The sequence below is a fragment of the Labrus mixtus genome, chromosome 8, assembly GCF_963584025.1.
Source record: "Labrus mixtus chromosome 8, fLabMix1.1, whole genome shotgun sequence".
NCBI lineage: Eukaryota > Metazoa > Chordata > Actinopteri > Labriformes > Labridae > Labrus > Labrus mixtus.
The window spans coordinates 26,374,994-26,399,625 of NC_083619.1; the positions used below are offsets into that span (position 1 = coordinate 26,374,994).

Here is a 24,632-nt window from a genome sequence, read left to right on the forward strand (position 1 = left end):
CCCATTCCCTATCCTTTTCCTGGATCTTATCCCATCTCGCCAGTATCCAGTTTCGGTAGATGGCTGTTGGTCATGAGTCTGGATTTACCCAAGATTTCTGCATGTTAAAAGGAAGTTTTTTTTCTGGCCATTGTAACTTCTGCACAATTTGTCGCCAAAGTGCTTTGTCATGATGGATTAATCTGGGTCTTTGTAATATAGCAATGAGTAAGGTCTTTTACCTGCTCTTTTGTAAAGTGTCTTGAGAAAACACTTGTCATAAATTGGCGCTATACAAATAAAGATTGATTGAACCTAACGACAGGCTGAGAGCTGGAGCTGAGGTGGGTTTTTAAGCCTCTTGACAAACAGTTACTGAGCATTGCGCCCAACTGTCAATCAGGTTAGCTATACGCGCCTTACTGTGAATAACGCTTATCGTTCATCTTCTTCTTGTATTTATTGGATATGGCAGGCAAGTCGAGTTAAGGTTCATTCAGGAGGAAGGATCTTCAGTAAACCCTAATCTTAAAAAAAAAGCCTCAAACTAACAGAAATGTTGTGTCACCACGTGTGATAGAGGAATTAAGAGGAGATTAGTTTAGGAGAGGTTACATAACATTCCTATGGATCTTTCCTTTATATATTGACTATAGGAGCGTTTACAGACACATTAGGTTGGAATCATCACATCAGTTTTTGGAAGCATACTGCCATTAAACGCTGTGTATGTGTGTGGATCAAACAGGCGGTCAGACACAGTTGAAATGGAGCAGATCTGAAGTGGCCAACATGGAGCCAATCAAAGCGCCATAACACTGATGTTCTGACAGAGAAAACACTAATCGCCATCATGTGGGAGGAGGTTTTAATGTGTGTTGTGTGCGTTTTAAAGGGGGCCGAATCGTAGGTGTGGATTCGTGTGCTAACTGATCGGCCTGTGTTTGTGCTTGGATTTGTGATTTAAAAAAAAAAAAAGGCTGTATGGTTTGTGAAGATCCCTGCCGTGTTAGTATTAGTACAATATGTATCACTGTGTATGTGTGTGTTCCCTGATAACTAATTCCAGTGTGCACATGAGTTTTTAATGTGCTTACCAGAGCACTCCTGCAGGAGTTTTCCATGTGCATCCTACCATTCACTCAAGTGCCTGAATGTGTGTGTGTGTGTGTGTGTGTGTGTGTGTGTGTGTCCCTGACTGCTTGCCACTTGTCTCTCTTCTCTCATAGAAGTAAGTTGTTGTTGCAAGTGACTCCACCTGTTTGACACAGAGCTCTGATTGGTTTTTACCCTACGGCTCCCTGGAGGGCCAAATAGCTCAATTTCAGCGTGACAGCCGAGTCATTCTCTCTCATTCACAAACAATGCCTCTCATCGAGTCTCGTACACTTACTGATGTCTGTCCTCAGTCATCCACCGCTCTCCCTCTTTCACATCTGAATACTTAGACTCCATCTTTTAAAGGTAGATTCATCAGAAGGATGACTAAAAGGTCTGACATTTGAAGCATTGACATAAAAGCCTCCATGAATAAGAATCATAGAAGTTGTGGATCTTTATGCACGAGTGATACTACTACCTTTTAAATATGTTAAAAGTAAAACTATGAATTAAATGTAGAAGTGAAACAATTTTTTTTGTGGCTAAAAAATACTTTTAATCGTTTTTCTTATTTAGAGTAAAAAAAATTATCCACACACATTTTGGGTAGAACAAGTGTAAAGTATGTATTTTCTTTGGCATCGCTTATGATGCACAATTTTTGCTCGAGAGTATCTTTGGCTTCAACTACAAGAATGACTTGAAGAAGATGCAAAGCCAATGTGGAAAAGCTGAAATCAACAAATCTGGAAGAGCCGAAATTCAGTACGACATAAAGCTAAGGAGGCAAACTTATCTCAATTCAAGGCCCACTTCCTATAGCTTTTCGGAGGCTATTAGTATTCATGTAGATGTCTCAGTGTAGTCATGGGAGCTCTGAGGCTTTCCACTGACAGCTAAGATAACTCTGTTTGCTGATGAAGACTGTGAGATTGAATTCAAAGCCCCAGACTAAGCTAGTAGTTTTATCAAAGTGTTTTGTCTAAGCTACGTCACGTTCAAATTTGGCAGTGGTTTAAAGGTCACATATGCAAAATACAGTTTACAATGTTTTTCTAACTCTAACATGTGTCTCTAGTCTGTCTACAAACGATGAGAAAAGTCCATCCTCTCCGTCTTCTGTCTGCTCCACTTTTCAGTGAATGTGTGCTCAAACAGGCCTTTTGGAGATTTTCCCATCATGACATCACAAAGGGCAGTAGCCCCTCCCCCAGGTGGGTGACACTCCCACAGCTAGGTGTTTGTTCTGCCCTCTGAGTCTGCCTTCTCACCGTAAACGATGGGGCATGGAGCGAGAAAGACAGAGCCACCCAAGCCCTTCCAGAGAGGGGCGTGGTCAGACACAGCTCATTTACATATTTAAAGGTACAGACACAGAAACAGCTCATTTACATATTTAAAGGAACAGACACAGAAACAGCCTGTTCTGAGCAGGGCTGAAACAGAGGGGTTTATAGACATGATCAAATACAGGATCAGAGTGGATTTAGAACAAGAAACTTCACAGACATGTTTTGAGAAGCTCTGAGACGTATTCAAACTTGTGGAAATGGAGGATAATATGTGACCTTTAAAACAACTCCCTGTGCATTCTGATTGTACCTGTACCATGCTCTCTCTCTCTCTTTGAGAATAACACCTCCATCAGTCAGTTTCTGCACTTACGTTTCCTCCATCTTTTATTTCACCTGCTCATTTCTCTGTGGACCTCATTACCTTCCTCTCCCAGGCACTCTTTTTTTTGTCTTCCCCCATCACTGCCACTTTCCCTAACATGACATCTACACATACATTACTGACCAGTATAGACTGGAGACTAATGGGATGTTTCAGTTTCTGTCCGTTTGGCTGTAATGTATTGTTTGACAGGTAAAAATCTTATATAGAGCCTCCAAGAGAAAGATTTAATAACGAGGAAAATAAAGCACGACGGTCAACTTGTCCTGGGAGTCTAATTAGTGTTTCCTCACACTTGTCGCTCCACAGCCCAGGCCTGTCCTCTGTTCATTCATGTCTCCCCCTCAGGGCCAATCATGAAGGTACAATTCAAGCCTTTTTAAAATGAATTGATAAGGCTGTTTGATTGATCTTTATGCAGGAACTGGCTCACAAAAGTAGTTTCATTTAAATTTATCGGCCTTGTGCAGAAGATTTAGATCAGCGTGGATTAAACTGACTCACTGATGTCTCAGTCCTTATCTCACATCCTGCTTGTTTTGTGGAATTAAAAAGGTTTTTAGTGCTATGAATCAGGGAGCAGGTGTCATTGAAATTTTGAAGCCTTCCTTTGGCTGTTTGCACAAAAGAAGTGAAGACTTTTTTGTCTTACCTGAACATGTCCCCGAGTCCTTTCAGCATGCCTTTCTTGGCCTTTCCCTTGTCCTTGTCCTTCTCCTTCCCTCCTTCCTGCTGCTGCTGCTTCTTCTTCTCCTTCCCTCCCTTGTCTTTGTCCTTCTTCTTCTCCTCTTTGGTTCGATTGGTGCCGTTGACCAGGGGCTTCTCGGAGCCGGACAGCGGCGTCTGGTCGGCCACCGTGGACACCGAGTCTCTGCCCGATCGAGAGCTCTCCTCTGTGTCCTCCTCCACTGGAGAGAGAGAGGGAGAGACATGAGAGGAGAGAGAGACACATGGAGGGGGGGAACATACTCTTTTTAAACCAACAGGTGATTTAAAGAGGGAGTGTGTGAGATATAAAACTCAATAAGCCTAATAAATGAGAGCCAAATGGAATATAATAAAATGTTATTACATCCTATAAGTGATCGAAGCGCTCTGCTCTACAATGAAAAACTAATCACGAGAGACCATTAGACACTAATAAAAATGATGAAAAGGTGACTGCGTCTGTTGCTTGTATCAGGTGCTACAGCGTGTTTCCTTCACAATAGATGAGACTCACTTCACGCTGAAAACATTTGATTATTCACGCTCTGGAAGGGAGAGGAGGGACTTTAGAATCAAAGTCTTTAGAGGATAATCGGATGTCTCGTCTGAAATGTTTCTCTAATTTTTGAGATTTAAGGGACGAGAAAAAGAGAAGGAAGAAGTCAGGAAGACGACTATTTGTGTTTTCAAATGTGAAAGAAAACATCTCCCATGTGCTGTGCGGTCAAATGTATGTTTTTATAGATGGAGTTTGGCGATTGATTTGTGCTTCATTTAGTCTCTAATCGACTGATCTGTTGGACTACTACTTGAAATGCTAGGCGTCATGTGACCAGGTATGTGTTTAGAATTAGAGAGCCAGTGTCTCAGTGGGTTCACCTCAAGGTAAATCGTTGGATCTTGAGACAGCAAGATGCCATTGCCAGAAGCAGTTATTAACTCAGCTGTGAGATATCGAGCCTTAGTCACACTGCGGCCACTCTCATGCACGACTATAGAAGCAGCATTCAACATTTAACAAAGCTGAGAGAGTTTCTAAATCAACGCTTGTTACTGATTGGTTTTGTTTTTGGGTTAGTGAAGGTAAGTAACATCTCAAAACAATGTCACCAAAGGCATGATGGGACTTTTATATTGAGATATTTTCTTGAAGAAAGGCAGGAACAGATTCCCAACCGTTGATGGACACTGTGGGATCAAACCTGTGATTTCTCAACAGTGTTTGAAGTGGTTGTCCTGCGTGTGAACAGAGATGGTCTTACATGTCTCCATGCCCTCATCCTCCTCCTCCGTCGCAGCCGGTCGGTCGTAGGACTTGTCGATGGCTGCTCTGAAGCTCTCGTTGCAGCCCCGCCCCCTGATGATACGGGGGCGCGGCCTGTGGAAGGGGAGGTCCCCATTGAGGGTGACCTCGGCGACGGCGGTCTGGAGGCTCTCGAGGGAGCTGGACTTCTTCAAGCCTAGCGATGGCCCCACGTCTCTTGTGGAAGAACCTGACGGGAGGATAGAGAGGAGAAACGATGAAGGACCAAACGAGCTAACTTCTACAGCGGGGTCTTCATCAATATCTACATCGATACCTTCCTCTAAAACCATATTTAAGTGTGGCATCTGATAATGTACTCTAAGTCCATTTCTAACATAACACTATGTAATTATTTAATCATGAAAAAGGATCTAAATCCATTTTTTGAACAGATGATTTCTCTTAGAGAGGGGTCGAGGTTATTCAGCTGTAATTAAGAAATAATGCTCAAATAATAAGGCCCCATGTCCACCCAGCGTTTTCTAAAGGCAGCAAAGCGCTGACTGTGAAATCAGGAATGTTTGCAAGAAGCGTTTGTCTGTTAGAAAAAAACCGCTGTCTCTATGACAACAGTCTTTTGACAATGACCACTATATGACGGACATTGTTCTGTTACTTTTTACTGCATGTTTTATACTTGAGATCATTTTCACCTCAGCAGACACGGATCAAAGAGGATGTAGGAACAAGACACGATCCATAGGAGATTAAAAAAACTGTTTTTTATACATTTGGAAAAGACCCCATTTGAAGTCACTGTTGTGCCTGTCAGAAAAGTTTGAAAGATTTTCAGCTCGAGCGCTCAGAGTGACTGCACAAAAAAAGGCGGAGCGTTTGGAAAAACGATGCTGGCTGCTGCGCTTGTTGTCGCTTTCTCCTACTTGAAAACAATTTTAAAAAAGACGCTGGCACTCAGAAAAAAAAGCTAGGTGGACACAGGGCTTAAGAGTACCTCCAGTGACAACATCTATACTTTAAACTCTTTAAACCACTGGTTCTCAACTGGAGGGTCGGGACCCAGAAGTGGGTCGTGAATGTGTGCCTGGATAAAAGAAATGGTGTGAAAAAGTCCATGAAGGGCTTTTTAACATGTTTTTTTTTTGTTAACCCTCTTTAATCCGTCACAGGTTTTGTACCATCTGAGGTCCAAACTGCAAATTTTTCATGAAATAAATCTGACTGATATTGAAAATATCAGAATTTTGGGATTTGCGATTTCTCATGAAGTTGTTGGTTGTTGGGTCCAGTTGAGAATCACTCCTACTAACTTAACAGTCACAGATATGACCAACTAATGTTAGAAGCTTCATCTATTTTACATGATTTATAACAAAAAGTAAAGCCACTAATATCCTACAGTGTAGATAAGTCTGGGTTACATCTTAATTTATTCTATTTAATTTATTAACTCAACATAACCTTATAAAACCACCACACATTTCTAATGCAGTGATAAATAACACAATGCATCCACAATCAATACGTACACATTAACCTTGGTTGTGGGTAAAGCCTATAAAACATTCTCAAGGATAAAGTGATGATGTTGTGCGGGAGAAGTTATTTTATGAGTTCTTTTACTAAATGAAACAACAGGATGATTAAAGAGGATGGATTTTTAAAAGAACAGAGAAACTTTCAGGGCATAAAAACAAAAGCAAGGTGACACATTCACTACAAGGCGCCAGATCCAAACCACCACAAACTAAAGCTGTCCAAGGATGTGCTCACAGGCTTCACCGCTCAGTGATTTTTTAGTAATTCTTCATCATGACTCTGAAGAAGAAGGTCCACTAACACTCCAGAGTGAACTCGACAACAGTAACACAGAACCTGGAAACCAATCAGGCCCTTCTAAAGGTAGCAGCTTCAACAACTTTTCATTCATAGTTAACTTATTTATCCTTTAGTGGAGGGGTCGCCCAACTGTCAGCTTGTGAAACCCCACAATAAAGGTGCCAGAGAGAGAGAGACAGTCCCACTCTCGCTGGAGATGGTCAAGACATCCATCATCATAAGCATATCAGTCCTGTCCTAACATCCCTTCATTGGCTCCCTATACACTTCAGAATCCATTTTAAGGTTGTTTGTTTTTAAAGCCCTGAATGTCTTGACCTCCCTGTACAGTACACTTCATCTAGGCCCCATAGATCTTCAGACAGGGGCCTCCTGAACTCCTGGCTGTTCCCCCTGCTCACGGCTCAAGCTCAGATGTGATCGTGCTTTTGCAGTCAAAGCTCCTAAACTGTGGAACAGCTTCCTCTTTTTTAAGTCAAAACCTATTTTTATATGTTAGTGTTTCAGTCCGGGTCAGCTGCTGCTGTTTTTAAATGTGTTTTATCAATAAATGTGACTGAACTTGACAGATAACCTACACACACTAAGAGGTTTATTCAAACACTGGTAACATGATCCACTTTTGTTTTGATCTCCACATGGACTGATTCCCTGAATACCACAAACGCCAACAAGCGAAGCCTTCTCAAACATGATTAGTCCAAACTAATCAAACAGAACAATGGAAACCAGAAGACTTCTGACCCCAAGAATCTTGAATGCTACTTTCAAATACATCATTTATAGACAAAAACCATGTCCACCAGCAGATGTCGCCCTTGAGCACCAGCATGAAACCAAAACAACTCGCGCTGCATTGTTGTGTTAGCATGCTAATGCTAGCGATCTTTATTGTGCTCGTATCTTCACACTGCATGTAAATTTACCTGAAATGAACGTGATCTAGAAACACAGTTAAGCAGTGAGTACAGTATGTTATTCTTCTTTTCTCTAGTCCCTCAATTAAACAACTTTTATACACGAGGGGAGGAGTCAGCCGGCCGTCCAGGCGATGTAAACAAACTGAAGATAGGACTCACAGAGTTATTTTCAGAGGATATAGTTGATTTCTATTACATTTAAGTGTGAAAAATCGCATATTAAGGAACTGCTGTTCTCAACACACAGACATGTGTAATGTGTATAAATGGTTTAAATGCCATGCCTGCTTTAGTGCAGCATCTCTGCTCAGTGACAAGACGACACCTGGTCTCGAGGTCTCAGACGACCACTAAGCGACTCTGACAACAACACACCGTATTTAAACCTCGATGCTGTTGAGTTCAGTAAGAATGAAGCTAATGGATTGTGAGAGTGCGTCCATGTGTGTCTGCAAAATTCCCTCCCAACTGACTCCAAAATGATATCACGAAGATGTGCGACTGAATGAAAATAACCATCAGCAAAGCCAGAGAAACATGACAGTTTAATTAAACTATGAACATTTGTACAGTGGGTGGCAGACATTATTATGTTTTTTTTTTTTTTTTGTTCCCATATGGCACCTTTCACAGCGCTGAGAATGTGTTCAGTGGCAAATAAATGTAGGAAGATAAGGGTGAAGAGGTAAATGGAAGAGTCCTAATCCCCTGGGTGGTGTCAGTGCAGAGTTACTGTAGCAGGAGGAGCTGCAAAATACACGAGGCCTGACAGATTAACACGAGGCACTGTGAGGGAGGAGAGGGCATGAAAGAGAGAGAGAGAGAGAGAGAGAGAGAGAGAGAGAGAGAGAGAGAGATAGTGAAGAAGGAGAAGAACTGCACAAAAGTTTAGACTGAAATGAGGGTTGAGTCAAGAAGAAGACAGACATTTCAAAGACTTCAAACTCAGAGAGAAAGAAGAGGATGGAAATGAAACAAGAGATAAAAAAAAGAATGTAAAAGTGCAAACTAGTACCAGCTAACAGTAACTCAAACATCTATACTCCTCTGTTCCACTGTCTATTTCTAAAGCTACACCACCGACTGTTTTCTTTAAGTCTTATTTTATTGGATACAACAGCTGAAGAGAAACAGGGAGTGTTGGGATGAGAGAGCGAGGGGGATGACATGCAGCAAAGGGCCGAGGTCGGATTCGAACCCTCGACCGCTGCGATGAGGACTACAGCCTGTGTACAGGTGTTCTCACATCAGCTCATAAAATACTAGGCGGCTGGCAGGAGAAACTCCGGGTTAAATCGTAATGAAAAAATTGGAAACACATAAAGCTCCTTCTGGAAATATCAGGAGTTTTTCAGCTTTTTCAGTTTTCTGCAGGTGTGAAAGCCCGATATGAGTATTTTAGCTACTTGTGATGTAATTTCTTGGAGTTTCACTAAACGCGTTATAACCCCTAAATCTGTACAGCCTCAGGTATTGTATGTGAAAGAAGTTTTGCCTTCACCATTAGTGTTGTGATTCCATATCGACCTGGATTAAGCCATTATTGATCTGCTGCGGACAGTTGGCGGCCAACCATAACATACAGAACATAACAGATGATAACTTTATATAACGTACTATAAAACATTTTTATGATTGGTCTTTCCATTTTGTCTTCATTTGGGGCACTGAGCGACTTTTAAATCACAAAGCATTTAGTGTACTGGCAGGTTTCTTTGTGATCTCAATTATTATTCTAAGCATATTGGACTCGGCTGCCTTGAAAACAGAATTAAAATCTTCATACAGTCGATTAGGGTGAAATATATTGAAATTTATTCAAATCACCTGCCAGGGCTGTAGAATTAAAAAGCAAAATCTGGAGGAGAAGCTGATAAACAATGCCAGGCTTTATGTTTACAGTCTGACCGACCCGAAAGGGAGGGGAAAAAAAGATACAGACGGAGAAAAAAAAAAACTAAGAAAAAGAAAATTGAATACATGCAGAGTGAACAAGCTAGTGTGCTGGCGGTCTCCCATTCATTCTCATCAGTCTGTCCTGTTCCCTTAACGTCTCACTGAGAGCCGGGCCTGATAGGCTTTTCACGCTGCACACCCACTTTATTTAAAGGCTTTTGCCCAGCGCCACTCACTGCAGTCACACTTCAGCAGCGGTATGAAAAAAAAAAAAAAGATTGTTTACACCGTGTTGGAGATCTGACAAATGGTGTTTGGTAACAACATGGAGCTTTTTTTTTCTCTCTTTTAAAGACTTTCAAACACAATGAAGAGGGTGTAATGTTGTTCTTTTCATTCAGGACTAACTGGCAACTGTTGTAGTCGAGACCACAGTAAACGGGGACCAAGACATACCCGAGACCAGAGTGGTCCGAGACCGATTCAAGACCAAGACCAAGACCGAGCCAGGGCGAGACCAAGACCATAAATATCACTGAAAATCATCAGCCAGTGTGCAGCGGGTGTGTCACTTATTTAGACCTTAACACGGGGAAGGTTGTAGCCGTAACCGGGAGATCAAAATCTAACTACTTGGAATTACTAATTACCTGGAAAAAACAGCCTCTTAGTGGTGGTCTGGACCGGTCATGATATAAAATCCGGAGTCCGCCCAGTCCGAGACCGTGACAAGACCGAGTATAAATGCTTTCGATTCCAAGACCTTCAAATGGTGGTCTTGAGACCAGTCTGGAGACCAAGACAAGACCGAGTAAAAATGCTTTCCATTCTGAGACCAGATCAAGATCTTCTAAATGTGGTCCGGAGACCGGGTCTTGAGACCAAGACTGATTTGAAGTAGTACAACACTAACAGAGAGCATTGCGAAAATGAGTCAGTGCTATTGTCTTTTTTTTATCCAGTTTTGGGAGTAAAAAATTGAAAAATGATGAATAATCAGGGCGAGAAACACAGCTAACACAGAGTGTCAAACAGCTAAATGGATTATTTCATATCTGGCAACCAGTCAGTCAGCTCGGAATAATCTGCGTCAGTGTCATCTGCAGATAAACATGATCCTACTGAGTGAAGCACTGAAAGGCTTACAACAACAAACACACAGCTATCGTGAAGCAGCTGGAACAGGAGAGGTCAGATTAGGTGTTTGACACCAGCACTGACGTGGAACTGGCAACAACAGAGTCACTGAGTAAGTCTCCAAATAAAGCAAAGGTACCTTTTCTTTGGTTTCACTGATTCTGTCGTCTCCATTAAGTTTGTGTTGTGACTAAAGTTTATAACGGTGTCGTGGATGTCAGTTTGTGTCAGTCAAAATGACATGAACACACCAAAAAGAAAAGAACGCCCAAGTGGTGGGAAAGTGAAACAAATCATCTTTTTACCCAAGGACATATTGGACATGTAGCTGCAGGAGCTGGGAATTGAACCCCCGACCTTCCAGTTGAGAGACAACCGCCTCTACCACTGAGCCTCAGCTGACATTTAAATTTAAGGAAACTAACCATATCAACCCATGGCTGTACAGTGTGTCACCACCATGCTACTTCGGCTACAACCACAGATTATTTTCATTATCGATTGATAATTAATTTGAATTGTGATGTCTCCACGGTGATGAGTTTGATTGTTTCTTTGGATTAACCAACAGTCAAACTGCACAAGAAATGAATTTACTGTCAAATCTGACAAAGAAAAATTGTAATTTGTCAAATTCGAGAAATTGGAACAGGCAAATATTTGACTTTTCTTGCTTGAAAAATGATCAAATAATTAAGTGAGGTCAAAAAATGTTAAAAAAATGAAGTTTCCTTTTGAACAACAAACTGATTCTTCAGCTAATTGTTGCAGCTCTAACTTCTGCTCAAACTCTGGAGGGCCATTTCAAAGGACTAATCCAGGACACAGTAACACTGGACCCTGTTGGCCTAACCCTAATTCCCAAAGTTTATATACGTAGACTTTTAATGTCAGCTTTAGAAGGGATCCCGCTGATTGCTGGACGCTGCTATCTGTCCAGCATTGTCCACCATCACTGTGAGTGTCCTTGTCCGACATGTGGTAGCACCCTGAGTCAATAAACCTCCAATCACCATCAGGAGACGGGAGCTACTATATCGGTCTGTCAGAGCTGTCACAGTGTTTGGTTTCAGTAGGTTGGTTTTGTTTTAGCTTTAGTTAATGGACCATGGATCACTTGGACTTACTGGAGAGTGGAGGTTGGTGGAGTGATTTGGTAAAGTGACACCAGGGGAGCTCAAAGTGAAAATAAACCCAGGACACTTAAAAACACAGGGTGAAATCTATTAGCCGTCAGCATTATGGGAAAGTGAATCCAAAATGGAAAAATTCCGACTCTTCTTTTTCTTTGGTTTCATGCTAAATATCCCCCTGAGGTATAATTACCATCAGTATCTCATTTCAGACTTTTATTCTAAAGGCAGATCACTCTAATTCTGATAAAACAATGGCGGGTTAATTATAGAACATTCTTTGATTTGCGATGAAGGCGACTTAATTATCACAAGAACAAGTGCTCTCACACAGCTTTCACATTCTTCATGGCTTTAGCGGGGGAGCAGTAGAAAGCTCTTACTGGGTAACACAATTAGTTTCCACTTACATGTCTGATGAGAAGAGACGCTATATGTCTCTACCTGTGTGTATCTCTGATTAGTCATCCTGTAACAGCCACAGCCACTCTCCAGCAGTGTTTCAAATAGTGACTGTGACCAAACTATTAGACGACAATTCTGCTTCTCGGTTGACAAAGATCTTTTCAATTAAACGCCCTTTTTTTGTTTTCCATTTCTGGACATGATAAACTGGAAGCCTTTGAGTTAAGTAAGTGTTATTTAGGGATAATCAGCGATGGAAAGACAACACCATTACCTCTTTTTAAAAAAAAAAATGAAATTTGACACTGTATTTACTTTACTTTGTCTAAACATGTCTGTAGTAGATCTAGTGCCCTAAACTAAACCAGGCTTTTAACATGTGGTAGGCAACCTCGGGGAAACCAGCATTAATAACCTAGATATCACCAAATACTGGTAAAGACACCCCCATCCCCACCAACACAATCAATCGCTTGATTTGCATTTGTGTAGCGCTAACTTATAACAATCGTCATTTCAAGAAGAGTTAGACTAGACTAGACTAGACTCATGATGAACAGCCGTCTGCTGTGTTGGAAGAAGTGCACAAAGCACAGTCTGTAGAGCTGTCACTATATCACAATGTTAACTTTGATGTAGTAAAAGTCAACTGATATGGGTACAACGGAAACAAAAATGATAGTCCCTAGGCACCAGATATTGGGGTAATGTCTTGTTTTTATTAGCTATAAATGCAGGCAAACTCCTGCACGTTCAAAAACCCAAATGAGCCCAGGAGGAGGGGCCCAGTTTGAATGTCATATTTACAAGCTGCAACAAAGATTTCGACCGACTCCACCTTTATGATATTATACGATATTCACATTACAAGACGGATTTTCAACAACAGATGCATGTCAACCCAGAACTCAAACAAAAGAGATACACCAATGAACAAATGCCAAAACATGAACATTTCTGTGAATTTCTTAAGAGGTTATTCTGGATAGCACTTAAGAGTGACTGACTTTGTCATTTAGGTATGGACACTTCTGGATTTTGAGATGTAACGACATGCTTACTTGTCAACTTTCACTTTTTGTTGTGACCTTACAGAAACATTGCAGCTGACTCATCTGTTGCTTCAGACACTGCTTGTAAAATATGCAGCACAAAATCTCATTGGTGTCAATAAAAGACAAAAAAAATCTTTCCACCTCCTGAAACTTAAGTTCAAACTTGTCCTGTTTCTTACTTCACACTACTCTTGAGTTAGAGTTCAGAGTCATACCTGCAAGTTACTTTAAAGTGCACAAACTCTCCTCCCCCTCTTTCTCCTTCTCTACATGTCTTTCCTCAGCTCCATCTGTCCCTTCTGTCCAAGTCACTGACATCAGAGAAAGGCCTTCTATTCAGTCCAGGCGACAGTGTAAATACACAAGACGTGACAATGACGGATGACTCGCTGTCAGCACGCCGCCTTAACCAAGGACGAGCTGCCTTTTTCTGCTCTCCCTCCACTCGCACACACACAAAAAACAATTAGTGCTACAGCTGCATCTGAGGCAAAAAACGGGGGAAAATCAAATCTGTAGACACTCAACTGTTTTCACAAACATGTTCAGATGTGACCTCGAACTGTGAGTCTTCACTCTGCAGACTAACAAAATGTATCCTGTCAAGAGAGAGTGAAACAGCCAACACAGGGAACACTTCCCAAATGCAGAAACAGGTGAGCGCTGGATAAAACCCTCTGAGAGTTAACAACTGGATTCATATTTGAAGATCAATATGTGCAAGTTCATGTGGTCCGCTGTTGTTCCTTCCTGTACACTTTGTGTCACGTTCTATCTTTGTATTGAATTGATTCTACAAAGCTGCAGAGACAGGTTGTAGTTTGTTTTATTAGTTATGAAACCTCTTCTAGCTCAACTCTGCAGCTAAGAGAGTTCCCCTCAGCTAAATGATGCGCCATTAAAAGAATAAATAATTATCAAGTTTACTTATGAGAAAACAAAGAGTAAATGAAGGAAATATGGGACTGCAGAGAGAGATCTGAGATGATATGAAGGACCTGGGACTCAGAGGTATTCATCATCTATCTTCTAACTCTGATTTTACCTTTGACTATTGCTACTGTTTTTATGGTTTCATTGAAATTGTAGCACTTTGAGATTTTCATTTAAATGTAAAGTGCGTTATAAATCAAATGTATTCTTATTATTATTATAATCTTGAGTACTGTACATATTTATGAAACAATGTGCACATTTCATGAGTAAGAAAGTTACTAAAGAAGAAATATTTCTAAGTTAAAAATGATGTATTATTGGGTGCCGGTAGCCTTGCGGTTGATGCACATGTCCGATGTATACGGAGGCTGTAGTCCTCCGGGCGGACACCACGGGTTCGAGTCCAGCTTGTGGCTCCTTTCCCGCTTGTCATTCCCCACGCTCTCTCTCTCTCTCTCCCTGATTTCTGACTCTACCCACTGTCCCGTCTCTAAACGAAGTCATTATACTGTCCATTTACAACTCTGTTTCTGCACATGTACATCTATCTCCAGCAAAGTATGTTGTATTTAATCTTTTCTCAATTAAGACTAGTAATGCTAAGTTAAATCCTGGTTGTATATATTCCCATTCTTAGTTTTGATATTTTTAGTGATTATTTACTTTGTATTTAATATTATATTATGTTTAGATTTGCTAACATTGTGTTTTTTACTCATATTGTGTGTTCGGACAACCTGCTGCTGTAACGCCACAATTTCCCAGTTTGGGATCAATAAAGTAATTCTATTCTATCCTATTCTATAAAAAGCCAGAGAATAAACCTCTAAAAAATAGTGTCATATTTTGCCGCCTTTCTCATTTGTTACATTTATCTGTAAAACAGTTGGTATAGGAACAATAACACCTGAGAATGAACAGTATAGCACATGCTGCATAGAAAATAAAGTCCATCTAACAGTGTTCACTCTGCTGTGATAATCCCATTGGTACATCATCATAATGCTGCCATACTCCTTTCTTATGACTCAATGAAACTCCTGCAAACACTTCCTGCACATTTACTTCTCAATAGTTTGATGCCATTCTCCTGGTATTTCTTTGCTCGGAATCGTTCACTGGAGATGTTAAAAGTTAATTTGTAGCTGCTTTACACGGCAAGAAGATCATGAAAGTAGAACTATTACCCGACTCTCTTGTTGAACTGATCGAATTAGAGCTGAGAAACTTTGACTTATAATGGTGTATCACCATAACACAGCTGTACTTTCTGAATAATAAGACCCCTGAAGGGCTTTTAAGTTTAACATCAGATGCAATCACCACTTCTACCTCTCAGTCCCAGGCCTCAGATATGCAACTTGAGGAAAAATGATGGTGATGGTGGCAGAGTTGAATTTTTTCCATTCTACCTTCAGTGCACCGGGGTCCTTACCTGTGTTGGTCTCAGGACGAGGAGTGAGGTTAATCTCGTCGGCTACTGTTAAAGGAACGGGGAGGAAAGAAGGGAGGGGGTACAAACATTTGGGGGTTCAAGTTAGTGCTCATGACATTCCACATGCAACATCCAGGTACAGCGCTGCAATCATCACAAACGGCTTCATCTCAATTAGGATCGGACGCCATGCGAGACAAGGAGGGTTTGAGTTGGATGGGGAGTGAGAGAGAGAGAGAGAGAGAGAGAGGGAAATGAAAAAGAGGGCTCGAGGATAGCAATCAGACTTGTTGTGATATCAACACGGCACACGGCAGCAATCTGGTCGAGGAAGATTAGATATGATTATAGAGAGTGCGAGCAGAGAGTCTGTTGCAGCCAAAGCAATCAGCGACTGTTCGAAGCCATTTTCAAGGTGAATCAACAGAGTGAAGTTCTTGACTTTGGAGAGAGAGATGCAGAGTCTGTTTTCATACAGGGAGTCAAGTGGGTGGAATACATTAAAACATAAGGAACATGTTGGAGACATTGAGGGGGGGGCGTGCAGGGATGTGTGCTCGAGGTTACATGAAATCGGGTTTTCTTTGGGTTTTATGGAGTTGGAGTGCAAAGTTTATGGAGAGATGTACACATGATTTCAATTCTTAAATGTCTATATTCAGTGTACCCATTGTATCTCTTTTAAAGTTCAGGACAGGCACTCCCTGATTTTAGCGCTCAGTGAGGCCGTGGAATAACTTGATGATGAACTGAGTGGTATTTGTGCACAGTAAGAATTGTAAAGTGTTATGGGGACAAATGTCACCAAAAGGACAGCCCAAGAAAAGAGAAAATTACCCAAAGGAAAAAACTTTTTAAACCTCTCATGTTGCTATGGAAACACCATGTTTTATACTGTGTAGGAATGGACAAACTTTCATGTTGATGGCCTAAGAGCATTCACATCACAGGGAAGTCTAAATGATGATATAATAGTTACATATTGTGGTCGTTTGTCACCAAAGTCATCATGTTCATAATGTACTTATTGTACACAAAAAAAACTTTGCAGAAAGATTGTTGACACTGACTTAAATGATTTTGGTTTTGAAAAGCAAACACCCTCAATGTCCTCTTCATGCAGAGCTTAGACTTCTGCTGACAGGGCGGAGGTTCACTTACGCTAGGAGGGCCAAACCAAACGGATATCTTCGGTCATTTGTCCCATCAGCCGTTGGGTTTTTCAATTATTCATAGGCATTGTTGCCGTTACATGTATACTATGGACTGCTGGACTTTGTGTCTCATATCTCACTGCACGTCTTTTATGATGACACAATTTCCCAGTTTTCCACAATTTCCCAGTTTGGGATCAATAAAGTAATTCTATTCTATTCTATTCTATGACATCAATGGGAGATATGTATTAAATGAATGTATTTATGTCTGTGCAGTTTTTTGATGTTATAGCCTGTGTAGACTTCTGTTGCAAACCAAATTGCCCCTAATAAACCATGACGTATTGCATTATAATGTCTATGTTTGTATAGTATCAAGTCTAACGCTTCTGTTTTATTCCTAAAAGCCGAGCCCGGGATAGGAGTTACAAAGTAGCCACGGACACAAACCTGTATGCACGTCAACTACTTTGTGTTTTAGATATGAAGAAATGTTCATTGGATGTTTCCCTGTGAAGTTAACATGTAAAAAAATTGACAAAAAAGTTCAGATTTTCCGATCCAACCCAATGTCAAGTGATCTGAAAAGATGACAGGTGGAAGGTGTCTATCTTTGTTTTAGGACTTCGGTTTCATTTCAGACCAAATTTAATGTTTTGCAACTTTGAGAAAAATCTAATTTAGGAATTTCAACTTGGATTTTGACAGGAATGATAAAGTCAAGACCAGAACCGACAAGAAAATCAACCAAATGACAAAAGATTCAGAAGAAGAGCTGGAACACAAGCGTATATAACATGACATCTTGAGTTTAACATGTGAAAACTGGCTCTGCTTACTTCATTCTAATGAATCCCAATCCTTCAATACTTCTGGTGTGTATTATTAAAAGCTTTAATCTGACAAAAGTTCAAGTTTGGATTCAGATATTGAGTTACAAGTTATCCATGAGAACCTATATTTTTCCTCAGTCCCTGGTCTTGATGATCTAACAACATCTTAATGAATACCTCAAATAGTAGAAGGAACATGGATATTTTAATAGTTGTACCTAGATCCATGCTTTTGGACTTGCGTGTCTTGATGATCTCCAGATGGGCGGCATCTCCGAACTGCTTGGTGCGTTTTTCCGACATACTCTGGCGTCCGAAGCCCTCCCTTTGGAAAGCAGCGTCAGGATTGTTTTCATCTGGACTCTGGGAGCTGGATGGAGGGATGAAGGTTGGGAAATGGAGATGAGAAAAGATTGACTTTAACAGATCCAAAACAGGGAAAATTGTGCCAGCTCACTAAAAAGGAGAGACAAGAGTAGAGGAATTATATAACTATTATTTTATCATGTTCTAAATTAAATATCAGTGACCTGGAGAGAGAGGAACGAGGACTGAAAGTCAAAGAAGTTCATAGAAGTTTTCTGCTTTGAAGTCGCATGGCTTGAAATGGGACTCAAAGCAGGTGAACAATTCATGGAGGGAAATTAAATCAAAGAATAAAAGGAGCCGAACAAGTGGAACAAGAAGAAAAAGAAGGGTTGGGGCAAAAAAGAGGAGGTGACATAAAAGGTCGTAGTTGGAAGGACACAAGGTGTGGACAAATGAGAGAGTGAGAAAAGATACAACGGCCAAAAAGACGTTTTATATGGAAAAATATTAGGAAAGGGAGGAAAAGAAACGAGAAGAGAGAAAGGGTGAAATTAAAAGAGATTGTTGAATGATGCAGGAGAAAGGGAGGGTAAATTAAATTAATGAGACATAAACAGGAGACAAAGAGGAACAGATCACTCAGGAAGTCATTTAAAGAAAGACGAAAGACTCATCAGAGAGCTAAAGTCAAACAAGCTCAAACAGTAACAACAAATTGACCTCATGCCGAGGTCAGACTACACGGTCTGTAAATCGACCGACAGGCTTCTCTGTGGTACAGTATCAATCCTCACAACCACCGTGATGACGCTGGAAGGAAGAGGGGCTGGACTATAAGACACCTGGAAAGAAGACTGTAAATATAAAAAGACCTGTTGCTGTCTGAGCTCGACAAGCGTTCCTCCTTTTCCAGATGTGGCCTCATTATCGTTCACTTCGATTTTCAGGGCCGACGGGTCCCAAAACCCCACGATCTGCCAGATCAGTCTATAATTGTGCTTTGACCATGTAGTCTAGACCTCATCATAAACACACTATCATCTTAAAATTCTTGAAATCGCCCCCTCAGTGGACTTAAGTGAGCTGTATAAGAGATGTTTAGCCCACCTTTCATTCTGACTGGGCGGCTCTTTGGCCCACGTCGGCGTCACATCAGCGGCGAAGCCCACGTCGTCGTGGGAGCTGGACGATGATTGGTCAGAGAGGTTGGGTGGGAGTAGGGGTGGCCCGTCATCTTCTATGATCACCGTGTCATCCTGCGGCATGTTGACGGTCGGTGACAGCTGATAGTTTCCTGGAGGAGACAAGACCAATTTTTCAATTTCTCGTAGAAATTCAATTCATTTTTGTTATTCAAAATCTAAGACTTCTTTTTTTCCACCTATAACGTCCTTGCTCGACTGCGTCACAGATGTGTACACTATCGCAGCATGAAGCATTGGAGGCTGAAGCAGCTTGTAAAACCATATTTAATAAACCATTTTAAAATGAACCTCTCATTAAATGATCAGATGAGCGGCAGATTTATTGATCACTTTAGCCAAACGTCTTTACTGGAAGATTAACTTGATTGTGAAACCTAAAAGTTTTCTTTCCCCTACAGATTGAACAGTATTGTTAGCAAAAGCTGGACACTGTTTGTCTGATTGAGATCTTCATGAACATTGAACCCCCGTTTGGAGAACTTGTGACGTAATCCTCACCTGTAAATTACACAGTGTTGATACATCCCACCTAAACTTCAAGACGTCTTTGAAAGGATAGAAACAAGGGGAGGACACGGGGTTGGTCTGATGAAAGAATGCTTGTGTTTTTGCAGATTCTGGGAGGATAATAAAAACACAAACATTCATGAAAGCTTCGAGAAAGCCGGTCCGTTACCCGGCTCCTTCAACAACACCCCGAGGAATTAATTTATTTGTGACAACTGGCAACTGCTGCATGGAGCTTAACACCGCAGTAACTGTTTAATGGGCCAACAACGGGGGGGGAGGGGAGAAAGAAAGTTCACTACATCAGTAACAATAACTTTTTTTTTTGAAAACCAGAATACCATATTTTTTGAAGCCTAGAAAAAGACTGAAAACGGCTCCTGGCTAATCAGCTTATACCAAGTGGAGTTTGGCAGCAGGCACAATGCTGTTGCTATGTCAAAACACTATGATTAATTCAAGCTGTGCCCTCGCAAAGAAAGATAAAAAACACACCCCTGTTTTCAAGAAAAATATTAAATAGTCCCCTTTCTTTGCCTCTGAAAAGCAAGGCTTAAAAAACTCCCATTGATATGCAGCACATGACTTTGTCTCTAATCTGTATTTGGAAGTTGGGAGCAGGGGGGGTGGTGGGGTTGGGGGGCTCATAGGCACTAAAAGAAGGGCAGCGCCGATGCTTCATAAAAGCCGTGTGTGCCGAGTTCAGGGAGGAGTTTGTTTGTCTTCAGAAAGCGTCGGGGGCTTTTATGGCAGAGACCTCCAGGACTGAGCCAGGCCTGCTGTTTGTTTCTCATAAAGAGAGCACCGAGGGGATCGACGTGCCGCTGGGTGCTGCTGCTGCTGCTCGCAGCCAGCGCAGGGTGATTGACCTGATGTAAAACGCAGCTGAATGGAGAGAGAGAGAAAAAGACGGACTGAGGTGGTGTGACAGTTTGAGGGCGTACGTGTGTGACGAGGTTTCAAAGTCACAAGTCACTGTTGTCTGTTCGTTTTCATTGAATGATAGAAACCAGAAAGAGACCTCTTGTTTGAATTAACTCATGAACGCACTTTGCTCTGTTCTGAAAAAAATAAAAAAGTAATGTGGGTCTGTGCTATCGAGTGGATTATTGTGTTGATTTACTGTATATGTGAAAAAACCACACTAAATTCTTACTTTATACTTACAGTTCCCATGTTGGAGGATCACATTTTACTGTATGAGACCGGTTGGGATTCTGTGGGTCAAGGGCACGGGGTCATTTATATGATTGTGTTTCTGATTCTGACCTCAACAGGAAGTGGGTGATGAGCTGCTGCCAGGGTGTTGGCGCTTGCGGCTGATGCTTTTATTTAGAGATAGGACAGTGGACAGAGTGGACAGAGTGGACATGGAGAGATGAGTGGAAGGAGCCACACGTCGAACCTGAACCTGGAACCACAGCCTCTGCACAAAGGGGGACGCCCACTAACCACTAGGCCACCTGTGCCCCCACCTGTACGTTTCTGAGGCTGTTAATGAGAACAAATCTGAAGGGGGGTTAAAAACATACGCAAGGCATGTTATCTCCTAGCAACCAGAAATGAGAATAAATGAAAACATGTAGACTTTGTTAAGAGTATATCTGATTGACAAACTTCTGTGTGTGTTTACCCACACGTCGTACACTACAAGTGTGTAATAGACTCCAAGTGTGTGACCTCATGAGACCTTCACTGCATTAAGTAGATCTGTTTTAGCTAATGCTATTGTGCCTCTTCAGCCCCCCCCCCCCCCCCCCCCCTCCTGCTGAGTGTGTTAAATTATTCACTGCAAAGTTTGGTAGTCCGGGTGAGTCCTCTATACCTCACCATGGCCACCTCTTTCTTTCAGACCACACACACACACACACACACACACACACACACACACACACACACACACACACACACACACACACACACACACACACACACACACACACACACACACACACACACACACACACACACACACACACACACACACACACACACACACACACACACACACACACACACACACACACACACACACACACACACACACACACACACACACACACACACACACACACACACACACACGTGCACTCATAGAACCACTTAATCCCCATTTCCCTAAGCAGTCCGATGCGCGACACTGAGAATCCCATCAATGTCACAGTTTGAATCACTGCAGTACAATCAACTGGCAGCTACTGAGTAGAAAACCAATGAATCTGTCAACTCACTAGCCTGGTGAAAGGAGGAGGGAGGGGGGGCGAAAAAAAAGAGTCTTTGTTTTAGTGCCAGCACTCGAGGAGGGGGGGGGCAGCCATCCCGCCAGCAACAATAGCACTACCATGGACGCCCGTCACCTGAGAATCAAACCAATAAAAACACACCATCGCTCGCGGGTGGCTGTAATAAAGTCTGACTGAGCTGCAGCCCAACAATAGGTGGCATTTCATTAGAGACTCTCCACCAGAGACGCTTTTATTACTATTAGAAGCCTTTTGTGCAAAAGCTGCTGAATACACGAGGGCAAAAGGGGGAACACACAATTGCCAGGAGGAGGGAAGACGAAGATTTTTCTAGATGAAAATGCAGATAGCAAAGAGGTGAGGACGGCGTGCTGTGAAAGACATGCAGAGGAGTTCCCCCCCCCTGCTTTTCATTTTGTCTTCTCTTGGTCTTATTTGCATAATTAGTAAGGAGGTTATTGCCAGGGGGTGCTGGGCCTAGAAAGCTATTGGCCTGAAGGAATAATTAAGTCGCTCTCTTATCCCGGGCATCTCCACAGTGCACAATGCCGGGCGACTGATCTAAGAGTGAGCAACGGGCCAACGCTGATATCTCCTGAATGGGAATGATGTTGTCTTCTAAGAAAGACTAATGCATGATTTATGTTTTGGTGGCATTCGTTATGATGAGGGAACAGAATTATTCCAAGCAACAGTCAAAATACACCCCACACTGCCAAGCACTCCCCCGCACACGCACACACACACACACACACACACACACACACGCACACACACACACCAAACACACATCTTTATTTATTCAAGGGAGCTTTGCTGAGCGTGCAAAGCTCTGCTTCCTTTTTCACACACGTTCACATCTGGGAGCTGCTGCCAAGTGCATCCAAAGTCGTCTACTGTCGGCTTCTGAGTAAGCCAAACTGCAAGCAGCTGAGAGCCATGTGTCTGCTTTCTCAGACTCCATAAAGAAGTCGTGATGCACCTTTTTGTTTGTGAACACGTGGAAACAGTAAATTAACTTGTGCACTGAGGAATTTTGACTCAAGACCGCACAAGGAAAAAGTTACAGACCCTTCAATTTCTATATTTGTAGTCGTCCTGATTGTTGAGCTTGGCTACTGTGTAGGACATCTCTTCTGTCAGCAGAAGGATCTCTCCTCTCTTGGTCTCCCTGATGTTTCTTCCAATTTTCAAAAACAGCAAATAAAAGGAGCACACTCAACAATGAATAAAGTTCCAGGCGCACGACCGCAACAAGACTTCAAAACAACAACGGACGTGTTTCAGCACTAGGCTTTCCAATGTTCCCTAAGGTTTGTTTTTTGAGTTCTTCTGTATGCTAATAGAGGGTTCCTGAAGCCTGATTTGGATCTGACTTGACTTTTTGGTTTTATGGGCTCTACAGGTGTTTAACAGACCAGGAGGGTTGTCAGTTCAAGTTCCAGTGTGAAGCAAAGTATGTTGGTTTTGGGAGCGGTGCCAGTTCACTTCCTGAGCACTGCTTAGGGGTGCTGTTTAGCAATGCACCGAGTCTGTGCAGCCCCCTCAGTCTGACATCGCTCCATTAGTGCACGTCCATAGGATCCTGTTTGTGCATGTGTGTGTGTGTGTGTGTGTGTGTGTGTGTGTGTGTGTGCAGCATGTGAAATAACAGAGTGAAGAAACTTAATTTCCCCTCAGGGATTAATAAAGTTTGTTTTCTATTTCACATGTGGGCAGTTAGATTTTTGATCAAATAAACTGACAAACTGGCTGTGGCCTTGGGAAGAACACATGGAGGAGGCTTATGAGAGGAGGACTGTTAAACACCAGGAGCTGGAGGAGCAGGTGAGGCCACCCGGCTCTCTGGGAGATGTTGAAGTCGGCTGTTGGGGGGGGGGGGGGGGGGGTTTGCTGGGTGCTCTATCTGTAAAGCTCTGGCAGGTCTTGGTGTACCATCACTAGAGCCACAGAGAAAGAGGGCGAGCCGGTGGATTGCTGCAGCTGGGAGGCAATCCTGGACTTGATCAACAACTAATGGGTCACCTGGGTAAAGGGGGTCTGATGTTGAAAGACCTGAAAACTCCAATGACCCCTGCAGGAACATCACTGATGATGCACCCCAGCTCATCCTAGAGATGGATCTTCCAACCACAAATTAATTAGTCAAATTTGCCACACTGCATTGTTAAGTGTAAGTTCATCCTATTAGAAGAAGCTTCATTTTTATATTTATAGTGGCATCTAGTCCTGCAGATAGTTTTACATAACACAGTCTTTGTTTTTGATTTGCTTTCTGTGCCTTGTAGAAAGACAGTGAATGTTTGTGTTTGTATTTTTGGTATTCACTACTTGGAAAAAAAAATCTCAATTTGAAAACAAATCCAGAGGAAACATGTTGTGGACAGCAGAGTCCAGAAGCTTAAACACTGAGCACGCTGCCCTATATCCCTCTGTGCTCAGCCCACGGAGGAAAAAATTAAACAACAGTTCCAATGAAACCTTAATCCTTCCCTTATTTCTCCAATCTGATTTTCGAAACAGACCTCAGTGAGCTATCCCCCCCCCTAAAAAAAAGTGATGTGCTGCTTTGATGTGTGGAGGTCAAGCTGGAGCACATGGAGAACTACACCAGCATCCGTCTGTTTTTTTTCTCCCAACTTCATTTAAACTGAGTCGGAAAACAAGTTGAGGATCTGAAATGTTTTCCATGGGTTTAAAATAAACCTTTAGGTGATATGGAAAAAAAACCCTCTGCAGACTTGATTAAGTGTTTAATAAGCAGGAAAATGTCTGATGTGTCTTTGATAGTTTTTGGATTTCACAGTAGACATACAGCCTCAGAGGTTTCTAGCTGTCTTGCTGATGTCTGCTCAGGAATTTGAACAAATAAGCATCTCTAACCTCCCTGACT

The 24,632-nt window shown here is 42.0% G+C and overlaps 1 protein-coding gene across 6 annotated transcripts in view; it reads right to left on the bottom strand.

Moving 5' to 3' along the window:
• Positions 1 to 24,632, bottom strand: part of pard3ab (par-3 family cell polarity regulator alpha, b) — a 270,125-nt gene that overhangs the window by 79,303 nt on the left and 166,190 nt on the right. For 5 of the 6 annotated variants that reach the window (XM_061045451.1, XM_061045453.1, XM_061045449.1 and 2 more), the window contains 5 exons: positions 18,892 to 19,078; positions 17,694 to 17,845; positions 15,486 to 15,530; positions 4,728 to 4,958; positions 3,410 to 3,665 (listed from right to left, as the gene is read on the bottom strand). In XM_061045451.1, coding sequence (XP_060901434.1) covers positions 3,410 to 3,665; positions 4,728 to 4,958; positions 15,486 to 15,530; positions 17,694 to 17,845; positions 18,892 to 19,078 — 871 coding nt within the window. The remainder of the gene's footprint in view (positions 1 to 3,409; positions 3,666 to 4,727; positions 4,959 to 15,485; positions 15,531 to 17,693; positions 17,846 to 18,891; positions 19,079 to 24,632) is intronic. The other variant, XM_061045450.1, reaches the window with a different exon arrangement.